This window comes from Poromitra crassiceps (assembly GCF_964638095.1).
Source record: "Poromitra crassiceps genome assembly, chromosome: 2".
NCBI classification, from domain to species: domain Eukaryota; kingdom Metazoa; phylum Chordata; class Actinopteri; order Beryciformes; family Melamphaidae; genus Poromitra; species Poromitra crassiceps.
Window position 1 is genome coordinate 59,587,941 of NC_139624.1, and position 19,774 is coordinate 59,607,714.

The 19,774-nt window shown below is 41.2% G+C and overlaps 1 protein-coding gene across 4 annotated transcripts; it reads right to left on the reverse strand.

Moving 5' to 3' along the window:
- Positions 1-623: 623 nt before the first annotated feature.
- LOC310792580 (uncharacterized protein) lies at positions 624-15,130 on the reverse strand. Of its 4 annotated transcripts, XM_083654284.1 has the most exons (9): positions 15,042-15,130; positions 11,596-11,694; positions 7,280-7,482; positions 6,757-6,861; positions 6,535-6,630; positions 6,216-6,326; positions 6,019-6,136; positions 5,347-5,571; positions 624-1,511 (listed from the first exon to the last, which is right to left on the reverse strand). In XM_083654284.1, the coding sequence occupies exons 3-9, from the start codon at positions 7,427-7,429 to the stop codon at positions 793-795; spliced, it is 1,524 nt and encodes a 507-aa protein (XP_083510410.1). In that variant the 5' UTR covers positions 7,430-7,482; positions 11,596-11,694; positions 15,042-15,130; the 3' UTR covers positions 624-792. The 4 variants fall into 4 exon arrangements, with proteins under 4 accessions (XP_083510410.1, XP_083510409.1, XP_083510407.1 ...); XM_083654283.1 differs by lacking the exon at positions 11,596-11,694 and having other exon boundaries at positions 6,019-6,088; positions 15,042-15,090; XM_083654281.1 differs by lacking the exon at positions 11,596-11,694 and having other exon boundaries at positions 15,042-15,090.
- Between the last annotated feature and the right edge of the window lie 4,644 nt (positions 15,131-19,774).

Below are 19,774 nucleotides of genomic sequence, written 5' to 3' on the forward strand. Positions count from 1 at the left end.
GCCTTAAAACCATGGTTGTTGTCCATCACGATAGGCTGTTTGTATTCAGAAATAATGTGTAGTTATCAATACAGGGGGATGTTGTCCTGTCTGAGCTGTCACTGTTCCTTGGCTTCCCAGCAGGGAAACGGCGTCCTCTCTGCTGCGGCTATTAGTGAAAATCCAGAATCCTCTGTATTGAAAATTACACAATATTCAAGAACACAAACAGCCTGTCGTGACGGACAACAAGAGTGGCTTTAAGAAAAGTACTCTATTTTGTGATTGCTGCATGTATGGAAAAGTAGGGTTGATAGAAAGAGCGACTCCTGTGTGACTCCAGTGGATTTTGCGCACATTTTTGCGAGCTGTATGATAATTGGACAGGCGACCTTTCAATCATGCCCCAAATCATAGTCTGCTTTATCATCTATTTCACTCTAAATTAGACCATAATTTACAAAATGAACATCATGCTATAATGAAGAAGACATGGTGATTGAGACCATAAAGTCATTAGGAAAGTGTTTACTGAGATAATGAATCAAGTGAGAAGTAGGGTCATTTTCCCATTGACTTCCATACAATCAGACTTCTCTTTGCAGCCATAGACTGGATAAACGGTGAGGTATATGAGGTACAGTTGTCATGAACAGGGAAATTAACTATAGATACCAAAACCTTTTTTGTTCAGGGCTATAAACATGTTTATTTATGTTGTAAAGTTGGGTATTTTAACATGGGGATCTATGGGAATTTCCTCGCTCTTTGAGGCAGCCTCAAGTGGTCATTTGAGAAATTGTAGTTTTTGGCTTAATTTTTCAACATCGAAGGTTGCCGCTTGGTGTTATGACTTTTCAGATGTACTCTCATATTGGATCCATCGGAAAACCTCTTGTGACACATAAGACACTGGAAGGGTTTCTCCCCTGTGTGTGTTCTTATGTGTCTCTTCAGCGCTGAATGGCCGGGGAAGGATTTGTCACACTGGGAGCAGGAGAACGGCCTCTCTCCTGTGTGGGATCTCACATGTAATGTCAGCTGCCCAGATGTGGCGAAATCCTTGCCACAGTAGTCACATTGATAAGGCCGTTCCCCTGTGTGCTTGCGCAAGTGTCTTCCTAAGTTACCAGAGCAATAGAAAGACATGCCGCATACGCTGCACAGGTACGGTTTCTCCTTCTTGTGCATCCTGAGGTGCACCGTGAGCATATTACCCTGAGTGAATTTCTTATCACACAGAGTACAGGCAAATGGGCGCTCACCAGTGTGAGTGTACAAATGGGATTTCAAGGTGGCAGATGTCAGGAACCTCCTGCCACAGTATGTGCAGACAAACGGCCTCTCTCCAGTGTGACTTTGCAGGTGAATTCTAAGGTTCGCCTTGTTCTTAAATCTCTTCTCGCACAGGCTGCAGGTGAAGAGGTGGGCTTCAGAGTGAACGCTGCCGTGTCGCTTGAGGTCTGACAACTGAGGGAATGCCTTCCCACAGCTGTACTTCTTATGGCGTTTAGCTGAGTCATGAAGTTTTCCTGGAGGCAGAAAATTAACAACAATATCAAAACTAGAGCTGGCATTAATGTCACAGACTGACAAAACACAACTGGTCCTCAGGTCAGATTAGGCTGAGTTTCTCACTTAACACGTTCACTGCCAATGACGAGTTGACTCGTCAAAAAAAATCCAACGGTTGACTGCCAATGACGAGTTGACTCGTCGGAAAAAAAAAAAAAAAAAAAATTGACGGTGGGACGTGGATCAACGCCCCCCCACGTCTCCTATAAAAATATTGGAGCCACCGAACGTGTACAACCCATTCCACCGACCCACTAAGTGGCGACAGTGCTCTCCAGACTAGAAAAAGCCGAGCCAAAACTGCAGGGGAACGCGCGAGGAAACCATTCTCATACTGTAAAATGGATTGGCGAAAACGCTTTCGCTTTCGCGCATTATCGCGCTGGGAGCTGGCGGTGGGGGATTGCAAATTTGCATAATAGATTATGCGTGCAACACACTTTGAAACACCCGCAGAAAGCCCACAATCGCACGCAGCTTCATTGCAGCTGAGCTCACAACCGAAACGACTCATGCAGACTCGCCCAAAGAGCAGCCGCCAGCAGCCAGGCAGCACAGACAGCCAGAGCCTCGCTTGTGACAAACGCTGCAAAGCCACCAGAGACACACCCATGGAGGGAGGAGTTTGAAGGAGAGGGGGGTTTCCTGCTGCTATGGAGGAAATTACTGTTCAAAACTATTGTTTAGATGTCTGACGTCTTACGCCAAAAATAAATGGTTAAAGTGACTGTTCTATCGAATTTCACAAAAAGCCATTTATCTCAGAATAAATTTTCAGATGCTGAAACCATGCTGTATTCTACTGCTAATGCCTACATAACTACTAACTCTACAAACTAACTCTTTTAGACAGAGAAAGCACACATTCTATTAGTTCTTTTGAGATAATTTGTGTTCACAAAATCTTCGCAGAAAAGAATCCTCGGCTCTTGAAAGATGAGCCAGAATCCTCAAAAAAAAACCTTGGCAGAACCTACCTACAGTATTGAAAAAACGGCTGGCAGTGAATGTGTTAAGTGCTCAGGATTTTCTTGGGCTAAGTTTCAAAAACACAAGCTTCAGGGTCCACAATGGAGAAAATTCAGACAGGCTGGGCAGAAGAGCTGGGTTTTGAGATATCTGAAGAGACTTGGGATAGGCCTTTACATAGAGTGAACAACACAACTACATGTGCTTGCCTGAGCTTGATACAGTTCAAAGTCTTACACCGTATTCATCTGTGTAAGGCCAAACTCTAAAATGTATGCTAATATTAATGACAAATGTGACCGTTGTCATATTGCAAAGGCAGATCTAGCACACATGTTCTGGCACTGCCCTAAACTAGCAAGATTTTGGGTTGCAGTATTTGGGACCCTGTCTGACGCGTTTCATATCGATCTTCAACCTCAAGCTGAATTGGCCATTTTCGGGGTATCGAATGATGACACATCTCTTGCTTTTGCCTCCCTAACACCTAGGAGAAGGATTTTATTAGAGTGGAAATCTGCTGAACCACCCAAAGTATCTGTCTGGCTTTGTGACTTGATGCTTTTCCTGAGGCTGGAAAAGATAAAGTATTCCAATAAGGGATCAACCAAAAGATTCCACTTAACCTGGGATCATCTTATATCTCACTTCAAAAGATTAAAAACTCTTCCCTGAAATTGAACACTACAGTTGTTGCTTTTTTCTTCTTTTTTGTTTGTTTTATCCATCTCTTGTTGAATGGGTGTCATGATGATCTGAGGCTGTCTAAATACTTTGACAGATTGCGGCTATATAGACGAACATCCATACTGATGCCTCTGTCAGCCAATAATGTTGGTATGTAGACAGCATGTATCCCGGATCTCTATAAATATAGCAACATAGATCTCAACCATATGGTCCATCCGGTGGCTAGGGCTTGGTCTCATGATGTAAGCGGAGAATCAGAACCTTGATGTTCTTTGCAACCCTGTAATTTTTGTTGTTTTTTGTTTGTTTGTTGTTTTTGTTGCTGTTGTTGGTTCTCTATCTTCCTCTCTCTCTAGTATACCTACTAGGGGTGCTCCGATCCGGCTAAGCCACGACCCGACCCGAATCCGATTCCTGGTGTCACGATCCGATTCCAGAATCGATTCTCGATTCCAACGATTCTCGATTCCAACGATTCTCGATTCCAGAATCCAGAATCGATTATCAATTATGTAGTTTTATATTGCAATAACACACAAAGGTAAATATAAGACAGAAAATGACAAATGTATTAATGCTGAACTTCAAATTCAACTTCTGTATTACAGCATTGGCTGCCAGTAAATCTTAGAATAGACTTTAAAATTCTGCTAATAGTTTACAAATCTCTCAACGGGTCAGGCCCACACTACATCTCTGAAATGCTTCTACACTATGAACCATCCAGATCCCTGAGATCTTCAGGCACTGGTCTACTAATTGTCCCGAGGACCAAATCAAAACATGGTGAAGCCGCGTTCTCCCACTATGCCTCTCATAACTGGAACAAACTCCCTGAACACATTAAATCTGCCCCTACTCTGCCTATTTTTAAATCCAAGCTAAAGACCTTTATGTTTACTCTTGCTTTTAACTGCTACTAAACTACTGCCTCTCTCGGCCTGTAATTTAAAAAAAAAGATTCCTGTACATTTCCAACAAATGGACTGTACATGTAATAATAATACTGAAGAGTGCCTTGTAACTTATTTAAAACAGAAATAATGTTTCATGTTTGTTAATTTGAGTATATATTTTAACTAAAACTGTCGGCTGTGTTTTTTATGTGTGTTTTTTTATATGTGCATTGCTTTGCTGCTTGTTTTTTCGATTCTTTTTTTTGTAAAGCACCTTGAATTGCCTTGTGTATGAAAGGTGCTATATAAATAAAATTTGACTTGACTTGACAGTCAGGGCCTAAATTCATTTTGCAAACTAGGGGGTAATTCCCCCCTTATGTTCTTCAGATAAGATGGATTTATAGGCTGGGGGGATCTGTAGACTTTGAGAAGGATTTATAGATTTTGGGGGGAATACATTAACCAGAGTTCTTAAGTGCAAGAGGTGGTGGCACCGTGGCAGTACAGTACACAAAAACATGAACATTTGGACACTTATTCAGCCGGTATTTTTTTTTTTTTTTTTACGATTTTAAGAATCGATTCTTGGGAGTTTGGAATCGATCCAGGAATCGTGGCATTAAGAATCGCGATCCTTTCAGAATCGATTTTTTGGAGCACCCCTAATACCTACCTCTACTATTTCATGTGTAACTGAGAGAGCCTGCTAAATACACCTCAGTATTAGTTTGTTTTTGTCGTGGTGGTTTTGTTTGTTTATTTTTGGAAACCCAAAGCTTGTGAAGATATCAAACCTGATGGGTGGGAGGGGGTGGGGGGTCAAGGGAGGGAGAAAATGAGACAAAATGTTATGTTGTTACCTGTATATTGTCTGACTATACTCTAATAAAAACATTATAAAAAAAAATATATATATATATATATATATATATATATATATATGTGTGTGTGTGTGTGTGTGTGTGTGTGTGTATGTATATATATATATATATATATACACATACTGTATACACACACATATAGACATAAATATATACACATATATATGTGTGTATATATATATGATATATACACACACATATATATATATAGACATAAATATATACACATACATATATATATATATATATCTAGACACACATGGTATACTGGTATATATATATATATGACCACAAAAGGACCGCCATGTAAAATGGATGGGATATCCCTTTAAATGTATGCTCGCCACTGTCACCTCGCCTGATTGCAGAGGAAGTCAGAGGTGACGGCCTGTCCTGCTGCAGCTGGGAGTTTGATGGCACCATCTCATTGGAACTGTCATCAGTGACCTCATCATCCTCACAGGCATCTTCTTCATTTCTTCCCATTGACTGATGATCGATCTGATCTTCACATGCGACTGAAGTTTGTTTAGATGCAAGTGTGGATAAGATAGTGTCTGACATGAAGGAGAATTCACCTGATGAACAGAAAGCTTTCAATCAATATTGTTCATATTATTAATAGATCAGTACGGGGTATTATCCAAAGCCATGAGTTAAAGTAGAAATACCGCATCGCGGATGTATGCCTCCACCAAAAAGTGACCAGTCTACATCCATGTCTGTCCAGATTCATACAAGCACAAATACCTTGAAGCCCACAGCACAGTGGTGTGGCCATTCAGCCTTATAGCACTTTAGGCAATGTTTGGGAATACCTCAAAAACACAGCTAATCGTTTTCAACATGGAAAATGGTCCTACCCCTCCCCTCTCTATGCCCTTCCTATCCCTAGCTACAGCCCCTTTCCCTAAACTGAAACTAGGCTTAACAATATCAGCAGTGAAAATGGGGGAACCAGTGTATAATTGTTGTCAATCCAAGACCTTTAAAATATACAGTATGATCTGTGAACAGGTTCTTACTTTTAGTAAGCTTTTGCCGCCATTTTTGATGCTGCAAAAGCATCCTCAGATCTTCAGGATCACAGACACACTGCTCAAATAGGGGGTCAAGGGGAGCAAGGTCAAAACTGGCAGCTACCTGGAAAAAGAAGACTGATGTGAAATAACAGGGTTACTACACATTTTGGAATGTGGCACTTTCCCAGCTTGCTGCCTACCTGAGAAAAACTTGGTACAGGGAGAAACTCTTCCAGTCGGAAGAAGAACTCCCACATCAGGATCTGGAGCATCGTATCAAAACAGTCTCCATACTGAACAGGGAACACCTCCTTTATCAGGGCAAAATAGCATGAATACTTCATATTCACCTCTACATTAGATAAGGTAGACAACATATATAAACTGACAGATAGACAGGTATATAAATTTAGAAAGATAGGTAGACAGGCATAGATATACAGACAAAGATAAAGACAGATAACCCACATCCATACATTGACAGCCTTACATATAATGAATAAAAACGGAAAATGTCACCTTCAAAAATAATTCTTTTTCAGTTTGGTCATTCATCAGTTTTCGAACCAGCTCCACAAATTTTGACTTTGAAACCTCCACCTCAACATCTTGGACCTGTCATGAAGTACAGGAATTTCTTATTTGAAAAAACACTATTCAAATGCTCCCTAAGTCAAAACAGGCTAATGTAATTATTTATTTTTCTTCTTTGTGTGACTATGTTGCAGGAACATTGTTTACCTCTTCATGCATGTGGTTTGTTGTCCACAGTTGAAAACTGTTCAGATGATCCTGGATGGCTTCACAGTCAAATGGGCCGGCCGTCTGTAACAACTCTAAGATGAACTAAGGAACATACAGAAAAATGTCTACTAATAGTCAAACATGCATTCTTCATGAGAAATAATAATAATAATAATAATAATAATAATAATAATAATAATAATATATATATATATATATAATAATAATATATTATTATTATTATTAATAATAATAATAATAATAATAATAATAATAATAATAATAATGAATTACATTAGCTTCAGTGGTGGGAGTTATCCAAATGCAGCAGCTTACAACATATGCAATTACCCTAACCTGGAATATTTATGTTCCAACCACTCAACCTGTACCAAAAATGTTCTGGTTTTTATTTTGTTTTGGCTCCACTTTGTATGTTGTTGTTTATTTTCTTTGTAGATGAAAGCACAGGAAAAGACACAAACAGACACGAACAGACTAAATATCCCCGTCCTCCTACCCGAGCTCTCAGTCCTAGGATGAGTTGAGTCTTCTGCTTGGGACTCATCAGCTCTGGGACCATCTCTGTCACCAACGTGATGAACTCAGACAGTTTTCCGTAGTGCTCCACGTTACGCTGCTTGGCCACCTGCCACATACATGCGGACATCAACCGCACTGGAGGAACCAGGAGACGCAGGGATGACAGTGGGAGCTGAAGATCTAATAGTAGATGTAAGCAGTCAAATAATTACATTATAATTAATACATATAAATACTAGGGATGGGCATCGAATTTCGAATTTTCGAATAATCGTTGTTATTATCAAGGTCGACTTTTATTATTGAAATTCGAAATTCAAAAAAAAAATTTTTGAGTGAAATGTTGCATTGTCTCCCCTGTTTCTAAGTATAGTCAAATCGCTTGGTTTGAGCAAGTAAAACAATTTTTATAAGCATTTTAAGCAAGGTTTATGGAAAAATGAATGGCGGATGAAATCCCATGAAGAGGGAGAGGGGGTGACTTTGGCACCCCTTTGGCACTCAGACCTGAGCCTACTAAATATTTAATGAACCACTCATGATTGTCAAAACTGTTTTTTATTTTCGAAAATGTCAATGTCATGTAACATGTTCTTTACTTCAGTGGTGCAATGCTTGTTTGAGCTAAAAATCCACAGCAGAAGCTTTTTATATTAATTAATAAAGCCGTAGACTTAGAATCAGGGGAGACAATGCAACATTTCACTCACAAAAAAAAAAAAAAAAAATATATATATATATATATTTTTTTTTTACATTTTTTTATTTATTTTCGAATTTCGAATTAAATTCGAATTTGGCCAGCGAATTTCGAATAGTGTTTTTGCTAGAAATGCCCATCCCTAATAAATACAGTGCATGAGATGAAGTGGTGACAAAAGCAAGCATATAAAACTATCCTTAAAGTTTCCATATTCAATATGTCATCATAACCCTAAGCATCTATCCTGTATCTCCACTAGCCCCATTTGTTCCTTCACCCATCGCCAATGCAATGGCTCTGGGACTTGGTCACATAAGGTTACCATCCTTGGTGTGAGATACCACGTGGAGAAAACGGCTCCTTACCCGTTTCCTACGTCGTATCGCAGATCTGAAGATGTTATATTCCTCTTAAAGAACCCAGTAGTATGTCCAGAGGTGTCAAAATGATATACCTGCATAAAACAACCGTTTAAAAGCAGTCTTTCGACAGCCTGTGCCGATTTTAGGAGATGCGTATTCCATATGTTTTGCTTCCCAGGTGCGCTGGAATTGTTCAGTGCGCCGCCGTATCTGTGTGATTGCAATGTTGTTTGCTTGCCGCGTGCAAGCAGTGCACCATGATAGTAATATCAAACACACTCTGCTGTAAATTCAGCACAGGCTGTCAAAATACTGCTTTTAAACAGTTGTTTAATATCATTTAGAACACGGCTCTCTTGAATACTCGATTCTGATTGGTCAATCAACAATATTCACCGGTCATTATTTCTCGACAACCGACCGCTGCTCTGCCACACCTGGATTAATCAGTTGATAAGAGCCTTTTGTCAGCAAGCCACTACTAATTAGGCCAACCAGTTGCAGCTGTGGTGTCTTGTGTGCCAATTACGAATGAAACCGCTTTGTCATTGAAAACGCTATTAAAAAATATATTTGAATAATTATTTTTGTCAGATTATTGAATGATTTAGTTGTAGGCCGTGTTCTAAGCGGGATAATGTATATTGAGGCGGTGATTACTGGGAAATAATGACCTTCAGGTGAACGATTTGCACACTCATCTTGTGTGCAAATTGTCACCGGACACCGTGCTCACGACTAGATGGTTCAGTGCCAAGATGAGTAAGTCCACGCTGACAAAGTAGCCAACTCATGTGTATACGAGGGATCAGTGTTGTAAACGAAGCTGGGGCGAACTTATAATGGGACCCTATTGAGCCAGCCTAGTTAGCAGGCTCGTGCTTGTTGTATTTGTTTATCCGTGATTGATTGAGTTTGACACTGTGCATGTTTGTTTATAGTGGTTTCAGATACATTTGACTTTTATCTAGCATTTATTAGCGATTTGTATTGATTTATATTTGGAATAGAAGCATTATCCATAACCTGCCACCAGGGCGGCAGTATGACTGGGGTTAATGTTAAGAGGGCTACAAATTCATAGAAGAAGAGTGCTTTTCCCATGAAGAAGAGACAACGTTAACTCAGACTACTGACTGAATGAATGAGTTATGCCCTTTCACACTGTTCAATGATATATACTGTATAAACATCCTTGTTCAACTCAAAGTGGTCTTCTATGATTGTAGTAGGGATGGGCATCGAATTTCGAATTTTCGAATAATCGTTGTTATTATCAAGGTCGACTTTTATTATTGAAATTCGAAATTCGTTTTTTGAAAAAAAAAAAAAAAAAAAAAAAAAAATTGTGTGAGTGAAATGTTGCATTGTCTCCCCTGATTCTAATAGTCGAATCGCTTGGTTTGAGCAAGTAAAACAATTTTCATAAGCAACCTCTCCCTCTTCATGGGATTTCATCCGCCATTCATTTTTCCATAAACCTTGCTTAAAATGCTTATAAAAATTGTTTTACTTGCTCAAACCAAGCGATTCGACTATACTTAGAATCAAGGGAGACAATGCAACATTTCACTCACACAAAAAAAACACACTCACAAAAAAAAAAAATTACATTTTATTTTTATTTTCGAATTTCGATTAAAAGTCGACTTTGGCCAGCGAATTTCGAATAGTGTTTTTGCTAGAAATGCCCATCGCTAGATTGTAGCGAACCTGAATACAACAAGACCAAATAGTTCTAGCGGGAGTGGGTGTGTGGTGACTGCCTCGGCCAAAAAGGAGTTAGGTCAATCAGCGCTCGATTGCTCTTCCTCCTTCCTCCTCTTCCTCCTTGAGGACCCGGATGGCGCACACACATGTTGAAATTTTTGAACACACGATTCTGAAAAATTTGAATTGAATTTTGAAATAGGATTGTGGAAACTGAATAATTTCAAAGCAAATAAATTCAGTTTAAAATTATGCTACTCAGATTCAGTTTTTCAACTCACATTAAAAAATAAAAATTTCAAAATAAAAAACAGCAATTCAATTTCAAAATGAAAAAATTCGAATTCAAATAGAGCAATTCAAATTCAAATAGAGCAATTCAATTTCAAAATGAAAAAATTAGAATTCAAAAAGAGCTATTCAAATTCAAAATTTCGAATTCAAGTTGAGCAATTCGAATTCAATTTGAGGTGGCACATAAATCAGCCCATACATTTTAACCATAATTGTTTGTTTTGTTTACAAAATGCGCACCAAGGTATGCTTCGGGAATAGTGGGGGTCGCGAGCCTCTGGCACCGTTATTTTGGGGGTCGGGGCCTGAAAAGTTTGGGAACCTTTTAGCCGACTGGATATGGCGGATGCCTGGAGTGCGAGAGATCACCGGATCGAATCCCGCTCGAACACTGCAACATTATATCGGGGCGGCTGCTGTGGCTCAGGAGGTAGCGCAGGTCATCCACTAATTACAAAGTTGGTGGTTCGATCCCCGGCTCCACCAGGCCGCATGTCGAGGTGTCCTTGGGCAATACACTGAACCCCAAATTGCTCCCAATGACTGTGCCAGCACCCTGCGTGACAGCTTGCCACCTTCGGTGTGCAAATGGGTGAATGTAGGCACATTGTAAAGCGCTTTGGATAAAAGCGCTATATAAACGCAGTCCATTTATATCTTCGAATCTGCGATATGACTTCGGGAACGGGTAGGTAATAGTTTTATCAACTGGGTACCTCACACCAAGGATGGTAACTTTATGTGACCAAGTCAGAGCCATTGCATTGGTGATGGGCGAGGGAACAACTGGAGCTACATCTCCACCAGTTTCTCTGCTCTGCACTTTGAAATCACTGTGGAGGTTACCCTCAGGCTCTTCTAAATTCCGTGTCAACACTGCCAGTTGGAAGAGCCCTCCCATCGAGCATAGCATTTTCGTTAGACATTCTGTGTTGGGCATTAAACTCACCTTATTTCTGCACTTTGAAGTCACAGGTAGGGTCGGGTGGGGCAAACTAATTATATCGGAAGCCTAGTTGCGGAAAAAAGTGAGCTGTTCTTTTTTTTAAGACAAAGTTTGACGAGAATCACAGAGTTGCCTGGAAACGGAGTCCAGACGCTTGCGCACTGGCATCATTTTGTCTTGTACATACATTCTACAATGCATTTAGACAGACCACCACCGCTCACTTTTTTTCGGCAACTAGGCTTCCGATATAATTAGTTTGCCCCACCCGACCCTACCTGTGACTTCAAAGTGCAGAAATAAGGTGAGTTTAATGCCCAACACAGGCTCTTCCAACTGGCAGTGTTGACACAGAATTTAGAAGAGCCTGAGGATAACTGTGGAGGGAAGATGGGGAAATGTCCTACTCAAAGATCAATAGAGCATCACAAAAAACAATTACACTTTAAGTCACATAGGTTAAGTTATATACACTCAATAGTAGTTTTCTTTTTGAATGAACATCTATCCCATAACGTGACGCCCTACTGTACTCCGAGATCATTCTCATACAGCAGTCGGCGCCACACAGCGTTAGAATCCTCAATCCCAGCGAGCATTTTTCGGGTGAAAAGACGTTTAAAAAACGTTTAGGGTCAACGTTGAAAAAACGTGCAAGGAAGGTTTGAAAGTGAAAGTTTTTTCACCCACTATTTGCAGACGTTTATTGAACGTTCAGATTTAGACCATATTTCACCAGGATCTTAAATTAAAAATTCAGCAGCGCACACGGGATTCGAACCACGTTCTCCCACGTTCACGCCCTGAGCTATACATTTTCTTATACTATACAGAGAGCCGGGCACATATATACTCTATCTCGCACACAACTTGTAGACTACACAATTGTCAACGATCGGGAGGACAAGTTATTTTATGTGATGTCGGGAGGACAAGTTATTTTATGTGATGTGTACGAGACTATCATATTATGTAACAGACTAAAATTATGTTGTGTGTGTGTGCATCTATAGTCTGTACGGCTTCAGAGATTAACTTCATTTAACACCAGAGACTGAGGAGGTACACAGAGCCTCGTATACAGTATGTTACAATAACATAGCGTGCCCAGAGCACCTCGTTCCGCATTTGGTGCAGACCGGTGCAGACTTGCTTTGGTCTAGTCAGTCACAGCTAATATAGCTAGCGACTAAGTACTTGCGCATGCGCGTTGCTGCAGGAACTGAATTCATTATTTTATAGTATTGCGCTAAACTATTAACCATAGTTGTGTCCTGGAAGCTTTTTGCTGGCACCACATAGCCTATATAGTCCCATATTTATGATATTTCATGTGACATAAAATGCGTTGAAATGTAGTTTTCGTGTAGACCAGATTTCAACTCTCAGTTACACAATAAAATGGACAAATGCCAATTCACACACTATCAATATTGTCTCTATTCCAAACTACAACAAATGTTTTAACAATATGATGAACCAAATTGTGTTTTTTTACACGTTGACGTTGTAACCGCATTTTAGCCGGTTGAAAAGAGGGTGAAATTAGGTCTTAGATAGACTCAGCCCTCAGTCTTAATCCGTTTCACTCCTGTAAGACTGAGAATATTACTATTTAAATCTTTGCATAACGTTAGGTGGCGCTGTTGGAAGCCTTGCATCGGAGAACCAATCATGAGTGTTGTGGGCAGGCCTGCTTTCTGGGGGCAGTTCTCATGCAGAACCGGTGTCTCGCAAAACATTGTCGCATTTGCGGAGAAACATATTAATCACTTAGAAACAAACATAACCTGTTAATAGGACGTGTTTCATCTGGCCCCGGCCGCTAGAGGTCTTTCCTCCAGCGATAAACCCGACTCCCGAGGCTAACGTTACAGAGCCTGCTGATGACTTCACAGTAGCAAGCGGACCACTTCCGGGTAGGAAAAATTATTGTAAAATAAACCACAGCTATCAATTTTGTTTGGAGCATATCAGCTTCATGCTCTGTGTTAGGACTATGATAAATGGCATTGCCGCTACCAAATAAAATTCTAATAATAAATGTAGGCGTGTCTGCTGCCGGCGGTTCTTGCCGGGCTCGGAGACACAGTTTCTGACAGTGAAATTCCCAGACGTCTAGGTCTTACGTTCAAACCCAATATCACCCAGATTTAAACTAAAAATCAACGTTGAAAAAACGTTTTGTGCTCGCTGGGATAGGGCAAGGCTGTTAAAAAAGCTCTCCTACCCGTATCCGATCATCCTTTTGTAGATCCGAAGATATGATCGTCCGCCTAGTAACCTCGCGTCACCAGGCTCTTCTCGGCGAGAAAGAGCCTGGCTTCCGCTCACAATTGATTTTGTCACCCTACCTGGTTCCGGCCTAGAGCCCGCCCTAGACTAGTCTCTTAGAACAGACGAGTTGGCTTCCGCAATTTTCAAATGCTTCCGCCATACCGTCTGTACTTCGTGGGGGAGAATCATGCACCAACCGGAATGGGAAGCAGAAAGGCGGGTCTTCCGCTCATTAGTCCAATCAGAATCCAATATGCCGGCAGAAAGGCGGGTCTTCCGCTCATTAGTCCAATCAGAATCCAATATGCCGCATTCGCGTGTCGTGATTGGTCGGATTCCGTAGAACTTCCTTCCAGTCTGAAGGTTTTTTTTCCCAACTTCCTTGTGCATGTTCTGGGGGTGTAACGTACAGACTGTATATAGCTGCATTCGCCGGATGTAGATGATACAGTCTGTTTTAAGAGACTAGCCCTAGACCGGATGGGCAGCGTTTCTAGCTCGTCAACTTTTACGTTAACTTGACAATTTGACAAGTATCAGAACGGCAAACAACAAAACAAAAGATGGACGTACCGAACGAAGTTTTTGAAGAAGTTCTTTTAGAAACATTGCGGATTCACAATCTCACATCTTTTAAGCCAATACAGAAGCTTTGCATCAGACAATTAATCGAGGCAAGAGACGTCAAGCTAACGGCAACAAAGACGTTTTTTGGCGCACTGCCTTCCGGTGTTCATTCTGGTTCCGTGGTTTACGCCCCATGACAAAAAGCGGGGTGGAAGGTGCCCAGACTATCCGCCTAGTGAAGCCAGTAGGTTCGCCGGGGCAGCATGATACTGCTGCGTGAAACAACCATTTAGAAGCAGTCTTTGCACAGCCTGCACTGAATTTACAGCAGGGTGTGTTTGATCTCATTATCATGGTGCACCGCTTGCACGCGGCGAGCAAACAACACATGCGGCTGTCAGTGATCAACGCAAATCCAGCACACCTGGGAAGCAAAACATGTCATGAAATACTCAAACTCCCAAGGTTCCTGTCGGCACTAGGAAGCTTCTCCTGTCCTCAATAGGCACAGGCTGTGCAAAGACTGCTTCTAAACGGTTGTTTCACGCAGCAGTATCATTTAACCGCCCCGGCGAACTTACTGGCTTCACTAGGCAGATGATCATATCTTCGGATCTGCAAACGGAGATCGGATACGTGTAGGAGAGCTTTTTTTAACAGCCTTGCCCACCTATTGAGGATTCTAAAGCTGTGTGGCGCCGACTGCTGTACGAGAATTATCTCGGAGTACAGGGCGTCACGTTATGGGGCTATCCCATAACCTGCGATAACACAGCTAAGCTATGGTAACCTCCGACCCAACCCTGACTGCTAACTATATGTGTCAGTCTCTCCGCTTCCTAAGCATATGATTTGATAACATGCACAGAAGGATACAGACCTGGATTAACGTTAGCATCCATTTTAAGACCACGTTAGCTTAGCTAAACTAGCTGTTAGCTAGCTGGCTGATAGATATTTCGCCAGTAGTAGTATGGGATAATCCCATAAGTAGCAGCAGAGTTAAAATGTCGCTGTCCTAGCCAGGTATTTTTTTCAGACAACCACTAATAAATCAGTTTACAATACGCTTCCCCATATCTCATATAGCGATAGTTTGTGTGTGTTTGTAGTGAACGCAATTTAGGTCGTTATGAGCCCAGGAAAGCACTTCCGGATCACAGTTCTTCTTCTTCTGATAGCTTTCCGGCAGACTAGATGCCTTACGGCACATTGCTGCCTCTCACTGGTCGGAAATATTACTGTTTATGGTGTTTCTAATTCCACAGGAGTACTCCTGTGGCGGCGATGAATTCAAGGACTGCTTTCACAGTCCTTGCCTGATTCTCAGTGGGATTCAGCAGGCTCTTCATTGATACAGTCTTTGTGCCCAGGCTTAATACAGCACCATACAGCCTTTCTCTTTCTTGTGTGTAACAGTTACATTCCATGAGTACATGTTTCACAGTTTGTTGTTTTTTGCATGTCGCACACAATCCATCTTCATGTTTTCCCATCTTTGCCAAGTCCCATGCCAGTCCACAGTGCCCCAGTCTCAATCTAGTCATCACAACTGTGTGTCTTCTCTCACTCCCTAAATAACAATGCTCTTTTCTTACACTATTTTGTATATCACAGTTTCAAAATAAGAGTTCTTCTTCTACTACTATTGCTACAAGACAAGTAGATACAGCAAGAAGCCCCTGCACTCACAAAATACAAGGATGGAATGAGCTGTGATAATATGGCTACATTTACATATACATTATTCATATTATTATATATTATTATCATCTGTGATGTCATAAATCTTACTGATGTCATAAATCTCGAGCTCTGTGTGTCTGTCCCACTGTGACATCCGTGATATCATCAGTGATGTCATAAATCCCACTGTGACATCATCCGTGATGTCATAAATCCCACTGTGACATCAAGTGAAATCATAAATCCCACTGTGACATCATCAGTGATGTCATACATCCTACTGTGACATCATCCGTGATGTCATAAATCCCACTGTGACATTCATCAGTGATGTCATAAATCCCTGATCCCACTGTGACATCATCAGTGATGTCATAAATCCCACTGATGACATCTTCAGTGATGTCATAAATCTGACATCATCAGTGATGCTGGTCTCATTGGCCACACAGCAGCCGAGTTGCGGGCAAGGCCACGCAGCGGCCGAGCTGTGAATGCGAGTTGCAGGGCCAGCTTGGCGAGCTGCAGGGGCAGCTTGGCGAGCTGCAGGACGGCTGAGTTATTATTATATAAATATTATTATTATATATGCAGCAAATAACATGCTTCTCAATGGCAAGAAGTTAATGGAGCTGAGAGTATGCTTCGCTCAGGACCCTCCCCAGCCAGCCCCTCTAATCCTCAATGGCCAGGTTGTCCCTGTTGTCACAAGCACAAAATACCTGGGTTTCCACCTGGACAATCAGCTCAGTGGAGATGTTCATGTTGAGGAGGCTGTGAAAAAAGCCTCTAAGCGTCTGCATTTTCTCACTGTGATGGCAAGAAATGGGCTCCCTGTAGAAGACCTGGTCGATATCTATATAACACACTGATCACACCATGTCTAGAATATGGGAGTGTACTGCTTGTGGGCTGTATGGCTAAACAACGAGCCACCATGGACAGGGTCCAGAAAAGGGCTGTCAAAATAATGATGAGGTTCAAGGACATCTCTTTGCATCTACCTGATCTGCAGACACGAAGAGAACAGGTCACTGTGAAGCTGATTCAGGACATGCCCCAGCCTAACCACCCACTCCACCACATCCTCCCTCCTAGTAAGAAAGAAAGGACTGGCCGTGTTCTGCGCAGAGGCAATCAGTTGTCTTTGCCAAAAACCAGAACAAGTAGACAGAGAAACTCCACCATCTCTTGTGGTGTCAGGCTTTTTAATGGGCTGTAGTTAAGCGTTGATTGTATTTTTGATGTTGGGGTTTGTTTTAATAATGCATAATGTATGTGTATTTTTTATTGTTTTTTTTCAAGTGTACATTCTGCATAATTCAATCATGTATTGCAAGTCATGATTCAACTCAAACTCATAAAAGGGAGCTAGGGCTCTGTCTGTCCCACTGATGACATCATCAGTGATGTCATAAATTCACACACACAAACAAAGTCCCAGTGATGATGTCATCGGTGATGTCATAAATTGTGACATCATCAGTGATGTCAGAGGCATAGTGACATCGTCAGTGATGCACACATGCACACACGTGTGCGTGCAGTCGTGCACACACGCAAACACACACACACACACACACACAAGAGACAGACAGGCCATGGACAGCTGTATGTTGCCAGCTCCAGGACAGTGAACCAGCATCCCTGAGGTATGCCATCAAGGAGCAGCCAGGGCGAGGCCGTGCAGTGGCCGAGCTGCGTATGTGAGCAGCAGGGTCAGCTCGGCGAGCTGCATGCTTTTTTCAAAGCTGTCTGGGGGTAGGCCCACAGTCTCAGCCTTTGAAAACACCTGGGCTACACCCATAGACTGAATTGCACAGTTGAATTAAATAGAAAAGTACCAGGGATACTTGAGCAGCTTGCAGGGGGTACTTGGAAAGATTGGGAATTCAAATGTATTTCCAAAACGGGGGGGGGGGGGGGGGGGGGGGGGGTCATTAACACAATTCAATTCAATTTATTGTTGCCCACGATTTGTGGAAATTTGTCTTTGGCTTCACAGGTTTGCTTGCACACATGAAAAGTACAGTACACAGACAGTACACAGCACAGGAAATTATAGGGTACATAATACAACAAGACAACAGGACAACAGCACATTACAGACAGCGATAACGGACATGGTTCTGATGTGGATGAGTCTGACATTTATGAATTTAGCAGATTTATTGCGTTTGGTATAAAATATTTTTTGTAGATGTTCTTGCTTGCTGCAGGAACTCTATAGCATCGTTCCGAGGGCAGTTTTGTGACCTCATTAAAAAGTTCACAAAACTTAAGAATTTGTAAGGGCCTTAATTTTCCCTAAATTGATTATCAACTTTTAATACTTTTCAAGACCCCGTGGATACAATATTTATTTCTAGTGAATGTCATGAAATTTGATTAGTTTTTATATTTAAGGACATTTTATTAAGCTGAAACCATTTAGCAAATTATTTCCATACCCTTGTTTGCATCTGATCTAAGAGAATTAAACTTAGTGTGTGATAGAATAAATTGGTATCATCAGCAAAAAGTAAAGGCAGTGAGTGCATTAGAAGATGCAAGGTCATTGATGTAAATTTAAAAACTACTACTACTACTTCTACTACAGTACTAATTACTTATACTTCATACTTCAATTGGTGTTTAATGTGTGATTGTCTGCCACACTGTTTCTCCAATCCCCACCCTCAAGATACAGTAACATCTTACTTTGCAGTGCTTTCAGTTTCAGGAGCAAAGAATGATCAAATGGGCAAATAGTGTCTCACTAGTTTGACACACATGGGCCTACACCACGGTATTGTTTTGTGTGACAAAGCACCAATTTGTATTGTATTATGTAGAATTCTTTACTGCTATCCATGTAGCCTAATATGAATGCATTAGTATGCAGTAAATGCTGGATGGCATTTGTACTAGATTAGATGTTTTTGTGATGTTATTAGCATATTGTATAATGGTATTAGTGATCAGGATATGAAGATGCAAGTACACAGCTTATGCTGAACCAGGATATTGTTTATTTTTGAGAACACCCTGTGCATCGTAACACACTCACCGTTTCCAACCACAGAGACAGCAGTGTGCTAGGTGTTATCCATAGAACATAAAAATATGGGCGTAGCGCAATTAAGTCCCGCCCACCCTGGAGAGGAAAACAATTAATTGATGATTGCTCTTCATTTACTAGTATTGCATGTAGGTGCCTCTGTGTCATGTCCATCTGCTAGCATACTAAATAAAAATGCCTAAAAGCTGCTGTCTGGTGGGATGCCCTACCATTCCAAAGATTGGTTATTAGGGTTAGGCAAGTATAACAATTTGGTTAGGGTTTGGTCGTGGTTAAATAAGAAAACTTTAACCCCAAAAAATACTTGCCTAACCCTAACCATAACCAAAATCCTCCAAAAATAATCATGCAATGAAACATGTTTGAAGAGTTGTATGGCGATTCCTCTGTTCCGTGTCAAGCCTTTCTGACAGAAAGCCTTCAAGGCTGCCCTCTCCCATGTGCAGGAGGCAAAGAACCCTGAACTCAGCTTCTATAAGCTGCCAGACAGAAAAGACGAGCTTTAACTCATTGAGTGCCAGCCACTTTTGGAGAACGGACGCTCCCAGTGCCAGAGTTTCAGAGCTTTTTTCAGTGATTTCTCGAGGCCCACAGAATATTGTGTGATATTACTATGTAAACACCGAACACGCAAAAAGAACGATGAGACTCTCTTCTATCATCAGCAAAAACAGGTTTATTGATATAATTTTCCGTTCTTTAGTTATCAGCCGGAGAAGATAGCTTGATTTAACCAAAAACAGCCGTTTTTTTCTAGAAGCTGAGATAATGAGCCTTTTGTGAAATTAAACATTTCAAGCACATCACTGACTCTGAAGCTAATTTTCTGATGTAGTCACACCTCAAAAATAATTTCCTTCAATAAA

Excerpts from the sequence above, each read along its gene's own strand:
- LOC310792580 (XM_083654281.1), bottom strand. The coding sequence starts at position 15,063 with ATGGATGCTAACGTTAATCCAG. Across the intron at positions 7,483-15,041 it reads GGATGCTAACGTTAATCCAG|ATCTTCAGCTCCCACTGTCA; the intron begins GTCTGTATCCTT and ends ATCTACTATTAG. Across the intron at positions 5,572-6,018 it reads GCGGCAAAAGCTTACTAAAA|GTGAATTCTCCTTCATGTCA; the intron begins GTAAGAACCTGT and ends TCTGTTCATCAG.